The sequence below is a fragment of the Oxyura jamaicensis genome, chromosome 20, assembly GCF_011077185.1.
Source record: "Oxyura jamaicensis isolate SHBP4307 breed ruddy duck chromosome 20, BPBGC_Ojam_1.0, whole genome shotgun sequence".
In the NCBI taxonomy this organism is placed as follows: Eukaryota; Metazoa; Chordata; class Aves; order Anseriformes; family Anatidae; genus Oxyura; species Oxyura jamaicensis.
Window position 1 is genome coordinate 15,094,575 of NC_048912.1, and position 17,814 is coordinate 15,112,388.

Here is a 17,814-nt window from a genome sequence, read left to right on the forward strand (position 1 = left end):
GGGGGGGGGCTGCCCCGACACCAGGGGTGCCTCAGGCCCGGTGCCGCCTCCAGGCCGCGGCGCTCGGTGGGGGGCTCCTGGGGTGGGCCCCGGGCTCGGGGGGTGCCCGCGGTCCTCTCTGCCGGCAGCCCGAGGGGCCCGGAGCCGTCCCGCGCTGGGGGCCGGCCGCTGGTGGCCTCCTCCCGGCCGCTTCGGGCTCGGCGGAGGACCCGCAGCCCCCCGGGGAGAGGCCGGGGGGAAGCCCGAGGGTGCTGCCGCCTGGTCCCGGTACCGAGGCTGGCTCTGGGCTGTCCGTGCCAGTGGCCGCACTGAGCCACGGGGCTGGCATCGGCGGGACTGGAGCTTTTCTGTCCCTGGGGTCAGGAGGTGCAGCCGTGTGTGCCCCCAGCTCTGCGCTCTGGGGACGTCTGCGGAGCCCTCAAACTTCCAGAGCGGTGCCTGTGCCCGGGCTCCTTGCTGCTGTCTGCCCGCCACAACTTCTGCCTGTGAAGTGCGTAAGCCGTGTCCGTCCTGAACCCAATCTGTGAACAAGGGAACGTAACAAAACCAGCATGGGCACCTCATAGGTAGCGAAGGCGAGCTAACGAGTGAGCTCGTCTTGTCCTGATGCATCGAGGGGCTGATGGCCACCCCAGCCTGGGACCACCCCAGCCTGGGACCACCCCAGCTCGCTCCCAGGGCAGCAGCCCCTCTCCTCGGGGTGCCCTGAGGAGGATCTCTGCAGATCCTGGGTGCTGGTGCGTGGATCGAGCGGTGAGGATGGAGCAGTGATCCCGCTGTGCGGGTGTGAGCAGGTTGCTGCCGTTCTCCCCATCAGCGGTACTCAGCCTGGTCTGTGAGGATGCGGGCGTGCTCCCTATGGAGGAATGGATTTATGGGGCTTGAGGGTGTTCTGCTTGCTGATCTTGTTTGGGGTTTGTTGTTCTGATGTTTTAATCCGGCGAGGTTACATCTTGGAGTGCACGGACAGCAGAAGGGGACAGCGTGGGCCAGTCCAGCTGAGGCTCACCTCTCACGATGTGGTCTTGGGGCTCCTTCTGTGCGAGACTGGTTTGGATAGCAGAGTGTGTTCTCACTGCTCGCCAGGGAGAAACCTAATCAGACAGGCAGCTGTCTTCCAGCAACTTGCATAATCTTTTGTGTGAAAATGATAATGTTTTTGACCCACGTGACGTCGCTTGAAAAACTGGAAAAGGGTGGAAAGCCTCCGTAGGACTTGGGTGCGTGAATCCAGCGCTCCTGGGAGGTCCTGGCTGCGTGGGGGCGCTTGGCTGCGGGCAGTGACCTCGTGGCTGCAGCAGCACTGGGTGATCTGGTACAAAATCCCCTCTCGTTCAAACGTCCTGAGCTCTGAAGGATGAAAAATCCATATTTTTGGGCTGCCCAGAACACCTCATGTGGCTGGGTTTCTAAGAGGCCATTCCCTGACGTAGCTCCCTGCCCTCGTCGAGCGGTGGGGAAAGAATCTCTTCGCAAACAGCTCTTCTGGCTAGAGCCTCGGGCACATCACAGTAGGTGCATGAGATGTCTAAGCCTCAGCAGCATCTGAGAGCCATTGAAGAACCAGAAATAGAACTATCTCCTACTAGATTATCTACTTAGAGAGACCTGCAGTTGCGTAGCTGCACTTCCAGCTTGCGGGACTGATTGTAAATCCACTAAAAATAGATCTTTATTTAACACTAGGCTTACACATGCTCCCTGTCAAAATGCTTTTAATTTTCCTTTCTGACGCACGCTGTTGGATTCTGCATTCCTCTCCATGTTTCCGAGAATCACAGGCAAAAGTGCTTTTTAGTGTTGCTGCTCCTACAGAGCTCGTATCGTGCACTTCCCATAAAATAAGCCTTTAAAGGCTCACTCGAGCGCCCTGGGACTGCTGGACAAGTGCTGTCAGTGCCAGCCACCTCCACCACTGGTGATTTCACGGGGGGAGCGACGTGAGCCTCCATCGTGACGGGCGTAGGAACCCTTGGCTCTCAGTCCTACGAGTCGTGGAGGGGGAAATCCTCGTGGGCTGCTTACGGCGTCGCTGCTGCTGAAGGATTAACGTGGCACGGGCAGGTTGGGGTCGGGGTCTGGTTGCTGGAGGCTGGGCTCTGCTGGCTAACGGTGCAGGATCTCCCAGTGCTTCCGTTCAGTGGTCTGTACACTTAATATAGCCGGTGATTGGAAATTGTTCCCCTGAGCGCAGATTCTGTTATCTTTATGTAAATGCTCATTCATGCTCAGTTCTAGGCTGCGCTGTGTCTGACACTTGAGAGAGGTTCTGTAAGCTGTGAAGAATTTCCTTGTGTTTTTTTCAGAACAGGCATCTTCCCTTTTGTGGATCTTGCATCTGCCCCTGGAGCGCTGTGCTTCCCCTCGTCAGCCTGCCCCTCGGAGTGACGGGCAGTGACAGATTACGAGGGAGGCGCAGAGGAATGGTAACCCACAGGGGTTTTCTGATTCGCGAAGGAAAAGGGTGATGGAGCTGTATTGACAGGGAATCAGAATTGTTTACTCTCTGAATACAGCTTATCATTTTCTTTGTCTTTAAAGTCCTCGTGTTTTCCCTGTGGGTTGTCTCAGGGGCTGTAGTTCTCCCCTTCCAGGTTAGCATCACTTACTCGTGTGATCTGCAAGCATCTGAAAAATCCGCGTAGGGTGGATGTCACTTAATCAAAAACCTTAATCAGAATCCATGGCTGAGCTCTACAGTAACTGAGGTTGATTTTTTCCTTATTTGCAGAGGTTGGGAGATAGTATGGAGATCCAAGTGGTGCCTTGCCACATTGCTCAGGGACTCGCTTCTAGATGCTGCTGATACAGTTGGGGCATTTGGCTTCCTCCGCTGCTTCTCACGCAAGTCAAACTGAAAGCCAGTGTCGTGTTGTGGAGTCCTCCAAAGCCTGGTGACAAACACAGTCAGGATTGTGCATCACCGTAGCCATTACATTTGGGGAATTTACATCATGATTATGATCACAGAGCTCCAGGCCGAATACCCGTTGCCACTTCTCTTGGCCGTTTCGGGCCACGTCACGCGCCTGTGGTGCAGTTCTCCTGCTCGATCAGACACAGAGGTCGGCCCTATCAGCGTCTCTTGCATTCAGGGAGCAGCCCTGTCTGCTTCGACAGGAGGCAGAGGGTGCCAGGCAGTTGTAGGGTCATCTGCTTCCAAAGAAACGTGGTGGTTTACATCTACTGCAGCTTTCTTTTGTCATTGTTTCCTGATTCTGTGGATAATCTTATCACAGAAATGTCCGGTCCTCTTTTTGTGACGCTGAAATTCTTACTTCTAGATTCTTTGGAGCAGTGAGTTCCCCAGGCTTTAAAAAAAACGAATGGCCTCTTTAATCCTTCCCGTGTAAGTGGCGATCCTGCTCTTCCCGTGATACATGGAAGGATGAGGTGTTATTTATTTTATTGCCTTTTTAATACCTGACTTTGCTCGTTTGCTTTCAAAGGCAAGCAGTCCAAATCTTTTTAGTGTCTACCCATAATTTTTTCCATATCCTTTACCGTTACCGTAGTCCTTTCCTGAATTTTGTCCTCCTCCGGCAAGAACTCTGACTCTCACCCGTGGTCTCCTTGAGGTGGAGCGCAGCTGAAATGAATGCAGCAGCCCGAGGAAGGCACGCTTCTGAATTACCAAGCTGTGCAGCGGTGTTTTTATCACCAGAAAAGTGCTGGATTCTCTGCTGGGAGGTGGGAAGGTGCGCGGCAGGGAGGACTTTTACACCACGGAGGGTCTCTAACCGCTGTGCAGTGTTGAAGGCTGGATGTGGTAGCAACGTGGCCTAATGCAGGCTGCAGGCTGGTGAAGCTCCAACTGGCTTCTGTGTTAGGGCCGAATTCTGCTGCTTTTTTTTCTCCTTCGTGTTTATATTTCAGTGAACTGGGGACCAAATGAAGGTAAGCCTGTTGTAATGCTCACCGTCATCTTGAGGCAGCCTGACGTTTTTAGCGCTTGTCTTTTGTAGATAAATAAAGTTCTAAGTGGCGTAGCGGCGTCTCTGAACCCCGGCTTATGGAGTAGTTCCCTGAATACAGAAGCAAGTTCCGTGATGACACCCCGTGTTTCTGTCTCTTTAGGTGCTGGAAAACTACTCGGATGCTCCCATGACCCCAAAACAGATTCTGCAGGTCATAGAGGCTGAAGGACTAAAGGAAATGAGGTTAGTGTTGGTGATCTCATTTAAAAGTGTGTGTGCGTGGAGGGTGAGGAGGCCTCAGACAAAGCCTTGGCTTGTTCCGTGTGATTCTGCCTCATCTCTAGCCCCCTTTTCTTCCTTATTTTCCTTTCCAGCGTGGTAATTTCAGATCACATTGCAGACATCCATATACTTTTTTCTTTGACAATAAGTGGAAGCTTTGCTTGTTTTTTTTGATAACATGCAGAGCCCCCTTCATCCACCTATTGTGAAATAAATGCCCGCTGCAGATCTGATTCCTGTAGTGCGTTGTATTCACCACTCATACGTTTCTCTCATAAGTAGCTCCTGGTACTTCCTACTACTGTGGCTCTAGTTTAGCAAGTTTAAGTTCTGTCTCCTTTGATGTTTCATTTCTGGAGCGGACACTGTATAGTAGGAGACTCAGAAAAGTCTCCTTTGTTTTTTATTACTGTCCTGGCTTCTGCTCAGGTTTTTGAGCACTGTAGGAGTGCTGCTCACACTGCTGTGGCTCCTGACATCGTGCAGAGGTTATGTCCTTTTCAGTCTGCAAAAAAAACGATGTGGAACTTAGGAAGCTACAGGAGAGGAAGATTGTTTTCTTCAGTTAGGTTCCTGTGAACCTCTATTTCTGTGAGCCAGTACAAAATAAGGATTGTCTTGCCCATCAAAGAAAGTAAGTAGCCGTGACCGTCCAAGTGCCTCAGTGCTGTGTGCCCCCCACCAAAAAGAAAAAAAGAAAGGATGAGGGTTTGAGGTTCTGCCTCGGTTCTGCCACTGAGGACCAGTGGCAGAAAAAGCATTTTTTTTCCATCCGCAGCCTATTGACTGGCTTCTGCAGTAGTGCAGACTTTTTCTAGTCATGCTTACCTCCTCGCCTTGATTCTGCGGACTGTTTCCCACCCCTGGGTTTGCATTTTTTGGACCTGTACTCCAACCAGCTACAGAAGGGAAACTAATTTCATCTGGGACCCCACAACTCCAAGTGTTGGCTTGTTCCTGCTCCGTCTTTGTAAGTGAAGTCAGGAAACAGCTGTGATGGTTTGAATAGTGAAAATCTTTGATGCACGTGGAGGTGTTGTGCGTGGGAGCTGCCATTGTTTGGCGAGGTGCTGTGCCACCGTGTTGCTGCATCGGTACCGGAGCTGTTGGAACACCCAGCTTGCGGCTTGGTATCCTTACCCAGCAGATTTTCCGTGGTTTGGATGCAGGTGGTGCAATCACAGCCCTGAGGCTGGCTTTTAATGAGAACAGTCACGTATCTTTGTTTTAATCGATAGGGTGCACCTTTCTTAGATCAGCCCTGTTGCTTAAGCAGGTGGATAGCTGAGGCCCGATGTGCACAGGCTGTCCTGTGCTACAGGTAAGAGCAGATGCGTTTTCCCAGACATCTGTGACGTTCTGGTTTTGACAAGTGACCTGTCACAGCAGGTAGCTAAGGACTGAGCTTTACAGCATGCCTCATGCTAAACCCCACCGAGCTACACCATTTGTTTAGAGGCCGGTGGTTTTCCTTTGGGATGTCTGTTTTCTTCCCGTTACTAATTCTCTGCTTTAAGCACAGACTGTTTTCTTCGCGGCATAATTGTTCAAAGAATACAGGCAGCGATCCTGTCTAGCTAAACATGCGGCAGGCTTTCCTGGTCCTTGAATAAAAGGCCTTCCTGAAACTCCATTTCCTGAGGGAAATGGCTTGGCGACTCAAGATGTGGTTTTCCCTTGGAGTCAGTTTAAGCCAGTGTTGTCCTGGTCCAGGGTAACGCCAGCCCGTCGGAAGGGCTCTGGCCCTTAGTTGTCCTGCGTGCCCTGTGCACGAGCTGGGACGTTGGCGTCCAGCACCAGAGCTGGATTCTACCTCCAGGAAAAGTTTTAACTGTTTGTTTTTTGTTTCTTTGGGGCAGAAAGCATGCTTGTTTTGTTTTGTTTTGTTATTATTTTGGGGGGTTTTGGTGTTTTTTTTTTTGCCATTCTAAGAAAATGCCTTCTGTGTCTGGTTGGCTTGCTGGGTGTTCCGTTAAACGCAGAAGGGAAAGCACTGCCTAACAGGCCAGAAGGCTGGAAATTTTTTTTCATAGTATCTAAAAATGATCGAGGGTAATTTCCTCTGTTGCTGAGGCTTGTGAATAAACACCCAAAAACCAAATGCATTGAGGGTGGAAACAGAAATTGTTCTAAGTGCTGTTTTCAATTTGAGAATGGTTTTCTTTGAAATGTTTTGTCTCAATCCAATTTTCAGTTTCACTTTTAATAATTTTGAAATCAATATTGCTTTAATGTCTTTTCCAGGTACCTTTCTGCATGCACATGTGTGACTTATTGGAAAACATGAGATTCACACGCACAGAAGTTCCATCAGTGTGAGCGTAGGCTGCTCTAATCACAAATGGCAAAACCAGGCTGGTACATGGGACTTGACAAATCAGTTCATCAGACCTTTTCTAACTCTGCCAGGGCAGTCCTGTCTATTAGGAAAGACATTTCAGAAACGTGTACGATTTTTGCTGACTTCGTGTTTTTCTACTGCTGAGTAAATCTGATAATTTTTTTTAGTAAAATCAATCCAATTCTGAAAACTTGAAGCAAAAAAGGAAGGCAAACAAATAACACAAGTTAGAAATGGCTAAAGAATGACCAGGAGTGACTTCAAAATTAGCACGACATTTCCTGTTTTCTGTGGATTGCTTTGGTGTGATGTGTTGAGGCTAGTTTACAGTCAAACAGGAAAGCAGTAATACTATTCTGACTGAAGAGCCTATCCCATAAGGTCAATAAGTATCATCTTTGTTCCCCTAAGTCAGATAAATGATGCTAATTTAAACAGATCTTTCAGGCTGTCTTCTTGATCAGCACCCCCCCTTTTTTTCTTTTTAAGTTACTGTCTGAGTCTCTTTCCTGCCTTCCTCTTTCAGTGGCACTTCTCCCCTGGCCTGCCTCAATGCCATGCTCCATTCCAATTCAAGGGGCGGTGACGGACTCTTTTACAAACTGCCCGGACGGATCAGCCTGTTCACACTCAAGGTAAATGTTGAGTTTCTACTCTCAGTTGAAGGCCAAGGTGCAAGTTCTGCTTGTTATGCATAGCTGCGAGTTAAACTGTTACTGAGCATTGTATGAGCTGAATGTGCTGCGTGTGAGATCATCCTATGAAAGTGTGTCTGGAATTCATTATTTCACTTTAGTTTGTACCTGTCAGCTATATTCAGCCATAGGTGATAACTTCACTTTAAACCCCCTTATTATTTCTTGAATTGCACAAGCAAGATAAATTCTTCTTCCAGTATTTGGAGTTCAGCTCAGGCGGCTGATTATCAAAATAGTCTGTTTCACTCCTTTTCCAACAGCCACAAGGGAATGCAGCCAACCAATAAATTACATTGGTCTGAGGACTTGTAGCTCTGAGTAAAATCTCAATTGGAAAATGTATTTTCATTTTCTGTTTGGTTGGTGTTTCACTGCATTCTGTGTGCAGTTAGCATCGCCATCTTCCTCACATCTCCAGGTCTCTCTGAAATGTTTTTTATTTTAGTCTATTGTCCCAGGAATCATAAATGTTGAAAATATTTTGGGTCTCAGGCTTTTCTTCTGCATCGTTTTGTACTGTTGGATTCCCTGATAAATATCAGCTTAATAGGCGCTGGTGTTTTGGCTATTTCATTTGCATCCTTTTTTTCTTGCTGTCAGAAAATTTTGTTAATTTGTCATACTTTACTGAAAACAGATGGAATTGAAATGGCTTTGATTATACAAGTAGTAAATGCATCTACTAAGCTTGCTGCCTTAGTAGTTGGCAACTCTGGTGTTACCTGATCGTTCAGTAGTAAGAATGAGGTATTTCTCTTCATTAGAAAGAGCTTGCTTGTTTCTCGCAGAAAAGCACGATGTAATCTTACATATTTTGGATATATTTGAGTTATTTACCTAGGAAGTGTCTGTGAAGTGTGCTGATAGTTAGGATGACTCCTTTCCATTAGGAGCCTAAACACGCTTAAAAATATCTTACTGCATCAAAGGGATTAAAATGGGGGAGATAAAAAATCTAAACTAAAAGCTATATCCACTAAACCATCTGTTCCCGTTGGCATAAGCGGTGGTTGTTGGGAGCAAGGACTGTGGTCACCTGAGCTTTGTTTGCCCGTTCAGAAGGATGCTCTTCAGTGGTCTCGGAATCTGTCTGTGCCAGAAGGGGATGAACTGGAGGATACAGCAGATGCAGAAAGTTGTGAGTCCAATGAAGCAAGCACTGTGAGTGGCGATAACGATGGTAAGTGTCTGACAACGTCAGTCTTAAGTTATAAGCATCTACTGCCGTGTCTGACCGAGTGCCCGTCTATTTCAGTGTCTCTGGATGAAACCTCCTCTAATGCCTCCTGTTCCACTGAATCTCAGAGCAAGGCATCCTCCACTACCAGGGAGAGCAACAGAACAGCCTCACAGGTAGGAAAATGTGGGCCTAACGGAAACACAAAGCCTCTGAAGGGGAGCTTTCATTGCTGCATGCTGTTGGGATTAGCATGATGACAGGGACTAGGCATGCTCAGGTGCCTCAGGGAGAGTTATGGGCATGTTTCCCTAGGTGAGGAGTTTCTATGACACGGAGGGATCATATACCAGGAGGTAATTTTGAATGCTCTGCTATTTGTAAATGTAATTAGTGACTGACACGTGAAGATTTACCTAGGAGCTGGGTGGTTCTTTGTTTGGGAAATATGCTACATGGAAGATTAACCTTTCTGTAATGTCTTTGTTTCTCTGTTTTGTTCTCGTTTTCTTTCTGGACCACAGACAACCAAACAAAAGAAAAAGACCGGTGTAATGCTGCCACGTGTTGTTTTAACACCACTGAAAGTAAACGGGGCGCACATGGAGTCTGCATCTGGTGAGCATTGCTTTTGTTTTGGTGATTCTTGCAATGACTATGTAGTTAGCTTCTAATCAGTAGTCCCTAATGGTAAGTTTGTCTTAGTGCTTCTTTAACACCTGCTGATTATGCATGTGAGTGAGTGGTGCTGTTGAGTATATGTTTATCTCTGGACAAAACCTTGTAATAGTGGAACTGTTGTTCTTAGCAGGTAATCTATGTATGCTAAAACCACTCTGCAAGTTGGGCTTCTGCTATTCTTTGCATGTTTTTGTGAAATTGTTTTGCTTTTAGGCTTCACAGGAAGGCATGCTGATGGGGAGAGCAGTAGCACATCCAGCAGTAGCAGCAGCTCTTTGGCCCTGTGCAATGCCACCTTGCGCAGTAGAACAGAAATAAACAGGGATCCACCACAGCTACTGAGAGGTATCCGAAAGCCCACGGCTGGTAAGTGCTTCTGATTAAAGTTAGGAGAAAATCGTCCATAAAAGAAACACATTCTGAGAAAAGAGAACACCAGGGTGCTCTTCCTTTAGTGGGCATGTGACAGTCTTGAGGCTCTTCATCTGGACCTTCCTCTCTGAACCATGGTGAGCCAGTTGTTGAGAAGTTTGCCTAGTCTGAAAAGCAGCATCAAGAACTGTACCTGAATATGACAAAAATACGACCTCATATCAAAACTCTACATGCATGCTTACTGTTAATTAGCGTCTGTTACTGTTAATTAGTGTGAGAGAGCCGTTCTTCACACTTGAATACTACAGTCTTTACTCGTTTTGCTGCAATGGATTATGATGTGGGGTTTTTGCCCATAATGCTGAAATATTGTTGTACAATAATGTTTATCTTATTTGCTTCTCCTTAAACTACAGGGCAAATGAAACGAAACAGGGGTGAGGATATTGACTTTGAAACACCTGGTTCCATTCTTGTCAATACAAACCTGCGAGCTCTGATAAACTCCAGAACATTTAACGCGCTCCCATCGCACTTCCAGCAGCAGCTTCTGTACCTCCTTCCAGAAGTTGACAGACAGGTACGAAGGAGCAGCACTTGGGTGTTTTCCACTCACCACGTAGCCTCTTGCTTGCGGAACATCTGAAGCAAATGTTTTCTCTCTGACCTGTTTTTTGTCCTCCTAGGTTGGGGCTGATGGGCTGATGCGTCTCAGTGGCAGTGCTCTGAATAACGAATTTTTCACCCACGCTGCTCAGAGCTGGAGAGAACGACTAGCTGATGGTGAGTAGGTTTGCTTTCTTCTGTGGTTGGAGAATGGGTACTCATCTTGTGGGCTTTCTTTGTTTTTTCGCTTACAGTTAGCGAATGGAAATTTAGTCCAGTTTGTCTGTATATCTGGCTGTATTGCCCCCAGTTTTTCTTTTTTTTTTTTTTTTTTTTTTGTTAAAATCAAAGATGTGTTTTCCTTAGGTGCCATGGGACCTTCAGAATGGAATGGTGGTGGTGTAAAGTAATGTTAGAATTATCTTCCATTAAATGGTGACCTACATCTGGTGAAACAGAATTTGTTTTGTTTTCAGATTTGCTTGAGGCTGCGTGACTGTCCTTAAGTAGTTGCAGGCAGCTTGTAGATCTGTAGCAGGGTGGAGAGCAGCATGATAACAGAAGATCTCTCCTTCAGAGAGGGAGAGAGCGCTACTGTACTATACTATTAAAACAAAAAAGGTTACATTTGCAAAATTGATTTTATTCGGAACTGAATTTCAGTATCTTGCTTTCATGTAGGTGAATTCACGCATGAAATGCAAGTTCGAATTCGGCAGGAGATGGAAAAGGAGAAGAGAGTGGAACAATGGAAGGAGAAGTTCTTTGAGGACTACTATGGGCAGAGGTAAGAAATTTTGCCTCATCTGTCCTGTGCTATCTATGCTTATGAAGGTGGCAGAGCGTTTCTGCTTGTGGTTACCTGAGAAGATGCAGCATAAACTCCCTGTAAAAATATAGTTGTGGAGTGAATCATTCAGGCTGTTGCTTCAGGGGAATCCTGAAGTGGAATTGGCTTGGTCAGAGCACAGTTTTTATAGCCTATTTATTTTGTTTTCAAGACAAGTGAATACTATTTGTTTTCCATCACAGATCTTTATATTTTCTTATTTTCATCATTCCCTGTGACAGTAATGTGGGATAGCAGATGTACAGGTTATCTCATTGCAGACTGACTTAATGAGGTTTTGATGAGTCTCTGCTTTGTAATGTGTATGTTACTATGTATAGTGGTGACAGTACAGCTATAAATAATAGATGAAATGCTTAAATTAGGATGGGCTTTAGCTTTAAACTAGTTTTTGTGTTTGCCTTATAGGTTGGGCTTGACCCAAGAAGAATCCCAGGAGCAGAATTTGGTGCAAGAAGATGCTGAGAACAGGACAGGACTGTCTGTTAAAGGAGAAGCAAGATTGCCACGTGGTCCTACTACACGGCAGAGAGATGGGCACTTCAAGAAACGCTCCCGGGCCGACCTGCGGTGCAGAGCTAGGAGGAGCCTGTACAAATTACGTGAATCTGAGCAAAAGGAGGCTTCCAAAGAGACTGCCTCTGTGGGACCAGATTCCTCTCTTCGTAAAGAGACCAAACCTGAGATGGACCTGAAGAAAGATGATCCGACAAGCGCTTCTACTGCAGTCCTGAATCCAGAGAGTTCAGAATTGCATCTCTCTCCAGAGACTTCCAAGTCGCGCAGTAAATCGGAAGATCCGTCATTGGCAGCAGCAAGCAGAATTCCTAGTTTGCCCCAGGAGAACTCAGCTCGGGAGTCAAAGGACCAGAAGAGGAAATGCTTTGAGGAGGCTGCCTCTGCATCCTTCCCCGAAAAGAAGCCCCGGCTTGAAGATCGTCAGTCCTTTCGTAACACAATTGAAAGTGTTCACCCAGAAAAGCCACAGCCTACTAAAGAGGAGCCAAAAGTCCCACCCATCCGGGTAGGAAAGAGAATTAGAGCTTCTTGGTGTCTCAGGGCTGTCGTGCTTATTAGCATCAAAACATTATTGAAATGTCAAGTGTTGTCATCTTAGCAGACGTAGTGGAAGGGTTTCATTGGCGGAGCTGGCTGAGTACCTCAGATTACCACAGGTTACTATCTTGTTTAGAAGGGCAAAGAATGGAAAATCATTCCAAGGTCTTTGCACAAGAGCGCAGGGTAACCTTGACTTACTCTGTTAGTTTGCATTTCTGTGGATACAGAAATCACTTTTCCTGAAACTTATTGCAAAAGAGACCTTCAAACCATGGTCTTTGTCCTGTGTAGTTTCCCAATTCCTTTCCTTTGGGAGCAGAAAAGTATTCCTTCTGACTTCTGCTGTTTTAACTAGAGGCATCCATCTTGCTAGCTTCAGTGTAGTCATCCTGATGTAAAGGAGACCATTTTGATTTCTAAAGTTCTGAAAGCAAACCACCCGTTTCATATTCATCTGCTGGCTCTGGTAAAGCAGTGTTAATGCTAAGTGAGCTTTACATATCGCGTGACAGAGCGCATAAGCAGAGGTTACGGGAACCACGCTGCTTCTCTGCCAAAGTTTGTTTTTAAGTTGGAATTTTAACTCTTTATACTGAATTCTCATAACAAGAATTACGATGAACAGATGTTAATAAAATGCATTTTGCTGTCTGGAAGGAGTCGAGCATTAGAACTAAGTTCTTTTCTCTTTCTTTCAGATTCAACTTTCACGTATTAAACCACCCTGGGTGGTTAAAGGTCAGCCAGCTTACCAAATATGCCCCAGGATCATCCCCAACACGGAGCCCTCCAGCCGGGGCAGGAGCGGGGCCCGAACACTCGCAGACATTAAAGCCCGTGCTCTGCAGGCCCGAGCCCAGCGAGAAGCTGCTACAGCTGCCATCGGAGGCGGGGGCGGCCCAGGCGGAGGGAGAAGCACAGACGAAGGAGGTGGCGGAGGAGAATCCAACAGCCACACAGAGCACAGGAGATCAAAGAGAACTCATGGAAAGCGTTCGTCAGATCTACAACGAACACAATTACTGTCGGCTCTCCGTCTAAATGGAGAAAAGGCTGACTCTGAGACGGCTGCTCAGGCAGCTAGCGCGGATTCCTTTGCCTCTTCAACACAAGACTCCTTTTCCTCAAAGAGTGAGAGAAGTGGCATTCCAGAACGCACGGCAGGCACTAGCTCAGGGGAAGCTCAGCCCGTGGCTGGCTCGCCTAGAAGGCAGTTCTGTGATGCTGTGACTGGGTCGTCATCTGACAGCGCAGCTTTGGAGAGGCGGGAGGAGAGCTCTGAACAGCTCCTCTGTGATGCAAGGACTGAAACCCCAGCTTGTGTTGCATCAGAGGAGAGGCAAAGTACAAAGCTGAAATGCCTGGTTCCTCCAGTAAACGGTCTGTCTTGTTCTCAGGTACAGGGAGCTGCGATCAGTCCTACAGGAGATGGGATTCTGTCAGAACTCAAGGATGGTAGCTCTCCCCCAGTACAGTTGGATTATCATCCTGATGTAAAGGAAAATTCCTCCAGTTGTCCTACTCTTCCGCCAGAATTGTCATCAGGTGGTAAAGAATGCCATCAGCCAGAATGCCATGAGCCAGAAGTGATATCTAGATTTAGATGTAATGGCTCTGAAACGTTTGTGGAACAGTGTACGAGAAATGATAGTGATAACTCCAGAACAGCGACTACTGGAGTGGAGAAAGTAATGCCCGCACGGTATCAGTTCACACATCTGCAGGCAGAGAAAGAGAGAGAAGGCCAAACAAGTAATGAAGAACAGAATACAGAGTCTCTGGTGAAATCCTCTTTATGTGAGGACTTCATTTCTCAGAATAGGATAGATAACTCCAAAAAACTTGTGCAGCTGAGAGAGAAGTGCCCCAGAACAGAATCAGAAGATGTGTGTCAGCCACTGAGAGAGACTCAAGAGCTCAAGCTGAACGGAGACGATGAAATACAGAGTACACACAGCGAGACAACAGATACTGCTTCGGATTTTGAAGCTGACATAGCTGATGAGAACATAGAGATGGACGTATGTTTCAGAAGTGTCAGCTGCAGGGAGGTAGCCAGGAAAGACTCCTGTCAGAGTAACATTGAGAGACGTGATAGAGTTAGATCGAAGTTACCTGTGGAAACAGACAGTCTGGCCTATGCTGTGGACTTCCCTTCGGTGGCAGTGATGAGCACTGCACCTCCACCTCAGAGATGGGGGCCGCATGCACCACTGCCCCCAAAATCCGAGCGGCTGCCAGGTTCTGCTCGGCCCATATCCTCTGAAACCAACAGCCCTTTGGTGATGCAGCTGCTCAAGGGGAACCATCCACTGGAAGAAGTCATCCCAGGATCTCAAGCCAGTGTCAAGCTGGAAGTTACACAACCACCTGCAGACAAGCAGTCAGAAAGCCTCTCCGTGCAAGTGGAGAGAGGTAGCAGTTGCTATTTTGGCAAAGAATCTTCTCCAGATGTACAAGGAAAGATAAGCGCCCTAAGCAGGAGTGATGACTTCCACTCAGTGAGATCTTCTGTAGATCCCCAGGAAAAGAAGCGGGGACCAGGGGCAGCATTGCCTAGAGCAGAGGACACGGAGAATCAGTCTATTCCAGAAAAACATTCCAAAATTGACTCAGCTTTAAGCTGCCAAGACCAACTAGCAAATGTGGCAAGTGCCTCTCAGAAGCATGAAGAGATGAGCCCGCAGGAAAGAACATTTTCCTCCTGTAGCTTTGAAGAGCAAAAGGAAGTGTCCAAGATCCATCGGGTGCAGCAGCGCAACCCTCTAACAAATGTTGTCACAAATAGAAGTCCTGAGAAGTTGAACCCATCTCCAGAGCCTCCGTTCTTATCTCCAAATGTGAATTCTCTTGGTCCAAATCAAACAGGGAGTACACCGGCCAATAAAAATTACATTGGAGTTCAAGGCAAAAAGCTCTTTGGTTCTGGTTTTCCTTGCAACGCCAGCGTTAGACTACATCACTCGAGGGCTTCAGATCAAGTTTCAGACATGGGGACCGTGGCCCCCAGCAAACAGATGCCTCTGACCAAGAGCTGTGCATCTGGAGAAGGAATGCCAGGTGTAAGGGAAGATTGGACTTCAAAGCAGCACATGAACACCATGGGAGAAATAAGAAATGAGAACGTGTTGGCATGCGACAGCCCAACCAAGAACAGTGGAGAGAAGCCGAAGGACGCAGCACAAAGCCCTGTGGAGCTAACTGAGCATTTGCAAAGTGTTCCGCTGGTTATGGACCTGCCATTTCTTAAGTTTTCAAGGGAACCAGGGAAAAGACACAATCACCCTTTGGAGCCTTCTTCCATACCTTCTCAGTTCAATATCAAACAAGCATTTTATGGGAAGCTTTCTAAGCTGCAGCTTAATTCCACCAGCTTTAATTATTCATCTAACACTCCAGCTTTTCCCAGAAGTCTTGCTGGAAGCATGATGCAGCTAACCCACAAAGCGAACTTTGCTGCAAACCATAATACATCCCTTTCTGTGCAGATGTTTGCTGATAGCAGCAGTGTTGAAGAAATATCGTTCAAGTGTTCGTGCAGCCTTAAAGCCATGATCATGTGTAAAGGCTGTGGGGCATTTTGTCATGACGACTGTATAGGACCCTCTAAGCTTTGTGTATTGTGCCTTGTGGTGAGATAATAAATTATGGCCATGGGACAAATTGTATATTCAGTGTGTGTATTTTGATAATGACTGACCCTAAAACCTGTACACAAAACGCTATTCTGTTTATAGTAGAAATGCTGTTACACTTTGTTTTGGTGAGGAAAGATGACTTGCCTTCCCACTGAAATCTACAGTGCAAAACCCTTTCTTGCTCACAACTACTCCACTGTCTGTGGGCTGCGCCCCACTGGAGCGATCCTTCTGCTTAACGCTATCGTGGAAATACCGACTGTGCTCTGGTACACGTGCTGAGGCTAACACCTGGCCGGGAGGCAGTTTGCTGTGGCAATCCGTGGACCCTCCGTGGAGGAAGTCTTTACATCCAAAGGGACTGGAACAGGGTGTTTTCTATTTCAGGGCTGCGCTAGGTTAGCCCCTACAGTCTTCCACTCTCCCCTTCTGCCATCTCCATTCTCGGTTTGTGTGGAAAGTGCCGCCGTACAGTAAGTGCGAGCAGAAAGCTGCTCTGCAGGTGACGGTTCTGTACAGGCTCTGCATGCTGCAGGTGGACGTAGGGACCAGAGGAGCACTCTGCAGGTGGAGCCACGTGCAGCTGACCAGGTACTGGATGGAGCCGATTGAGAGGACGCGAGGAGAAAATCGGTGGTGGCACGTGCCAACTGAATGCCTTCTGCTGGTCTGCAGGAAGAGGCGTGGGCCATGGGACTGCGTGCCTGGCTGAACTCTTGGACCAGCTGCTGTGACTGCCTCTTTTGGCTGGCTGTTGCTACAAGTTAGTGGGGAAAGTCAAAGGTTCCTAGAAGCTCGTTTAGGTGGCCAGCGATCTCTGTATTGTAGCTCTGCAACGAGGACCTTAACGTGACAGCATCTGACCACTGGCAAGTGTCTAGCTGTGCATCTGTGTGACGATCATCTAACATTTAAAGCAGTATTTTTTTTTTCCTTTTTTAAAAAATATTTTCATTCTTGGATGTATAAAGTGAATTATTTGGCTCCTGTAAGTATCCTCTATGCATCTGTTTGATCATGTATTTATATGTTGTACACAGTACTGGCCAACTCTGTAAATGGATGTAATGTACATAGAACATAAAGGGTTCTTTTTTTTTCCTTGGATTTTCGGGCTCTACAGCAGTATTGCATTAAAGTGGTGTTAGTTATTAATCTGCATCTGTAGTCAGAGCCGCTGTATTCTGTCTTACCTAGCGTGAGGCTCAACATGCGAAGGTGACTCTCGGTTCTGACAGCCTCCTCCTCTGCCCAGGGCTCCGTGCTGTGTTGTGCAGGTAGACTGTGATGTAGAAGCTCGAGGATGACCCGAGGGGCTTTGCTGAGCTGAGCGTGCTTTACTGGTCACTCCCAGCTCCTTGCCAGCTGTCGCTGTAACCGCATCTCCCGGCGCTCGGCTAGAGCTGCATTGCAAAAAGGTGAAGGGCCTCGTGCAGCCGTGGACTGGCAGAGAGCAGAATCGTGCCTCTCTTCCTCTTCGGAGCAATTACCAAAAGTGAATTGCTTCAACGGGGGCAGAAGTCGGCTGTTCCTTAAGCACACAGTAGCAAGAATTGTGTGTGGGGGGGTGGGGGTATTTTTATTTTTTTTCTTGTTATCTTTTCTAGCTCTATCCTACCTCCCTTCACCGTGCACTTTTTTTTTTTTTTTTAAACTGAGATGCAAGCCCGAGGGATGCAACAGGTTCAGTCTCTGGAAGGGTTTATCCTTAATGCATCTGACAGTCTCATACTGTGGAAGGAGAGAGAGAACCAACTCCTGCGTGCACGCGCGCGCCCTGGGATGAGCTGAAACGCAGTGTTAGTGAGGTGGGAGCGGAGGTGTGAAACCTGCTTACCAAAGATCGGGAGCAGAGCTGGGGTCCTCTGGCTCTGTCTCCTTTGGGGCCACTGTAGTGTACAGATTGAACCGGTCTGGTTTGCAGAGCCCTCCGGGGGGGCCTGCTCATGTATGTCCCTTGTGGTATTGGAAAAATAAACACTCTGTAAAACCTCTTTGTGGTTTCAATCCTCTTTTTCTGAACTCATCCGCTGCGCTCTTTAAGGCAATATTGCTTTTTCTTTCTTTTTCTTTTTTTTTAATCTGGGAGTGCTCCAGAGCTTCTCGGCTCAGATGATTCACAAGGGGGGTGCGTTGCTGTCACAGCCTCATCCCATCATTTTTTATACACTTGCAGGTCCATCATTTTTT

The 17,814-nt window shown here is 47.4% G+C and overlaps 1 protein-coding gene across 2 annotated transcripts; it reads left to right on the top strand.

The window, feature by feature from the left end:
• Positions 1-3,891: 3,891 nt before the first annotated feature.
• Positions 3,892-17,618, top strand: ASXL1 (ASXL transcriptional regulator 1). 2 transcript variants are annotated; one of them, XM_035344025.1, is made up of 12 exons: positions 3,892-3,897; positions 4,078-4,160; positions 7,067-7,175; positions 8,298-8,418; positions 8,494-8,591; positions 8,940-9,033; positions 9,310-9,462; positions 9,888-10,051; positions 10,158-10,254; positions 10,759-10,864; positions 11,336-11,951; positions 12,685-17,618. In XM_035344025.1, the coding sequence occupies exons 1-12, from the start codon at positions 3,892-3,894 to the stop codon at positions 15,625-15,627; spliced, it is 4,590 nt and encodes a 1,529-aa protein (XP_035199916.1). In that variant the 3' UTR covers positions 15,628-17,618. The 2 variants fall into 2 exon arrangements, with proteins under 2 accessions (XP_035199916.1, XP_035199915.1); XM_035344024.1 differs by having other exon boundaries at positions 8,298-8,591.
• Positions 17,619-17,814: the final 196 nt, after the last annotated feature.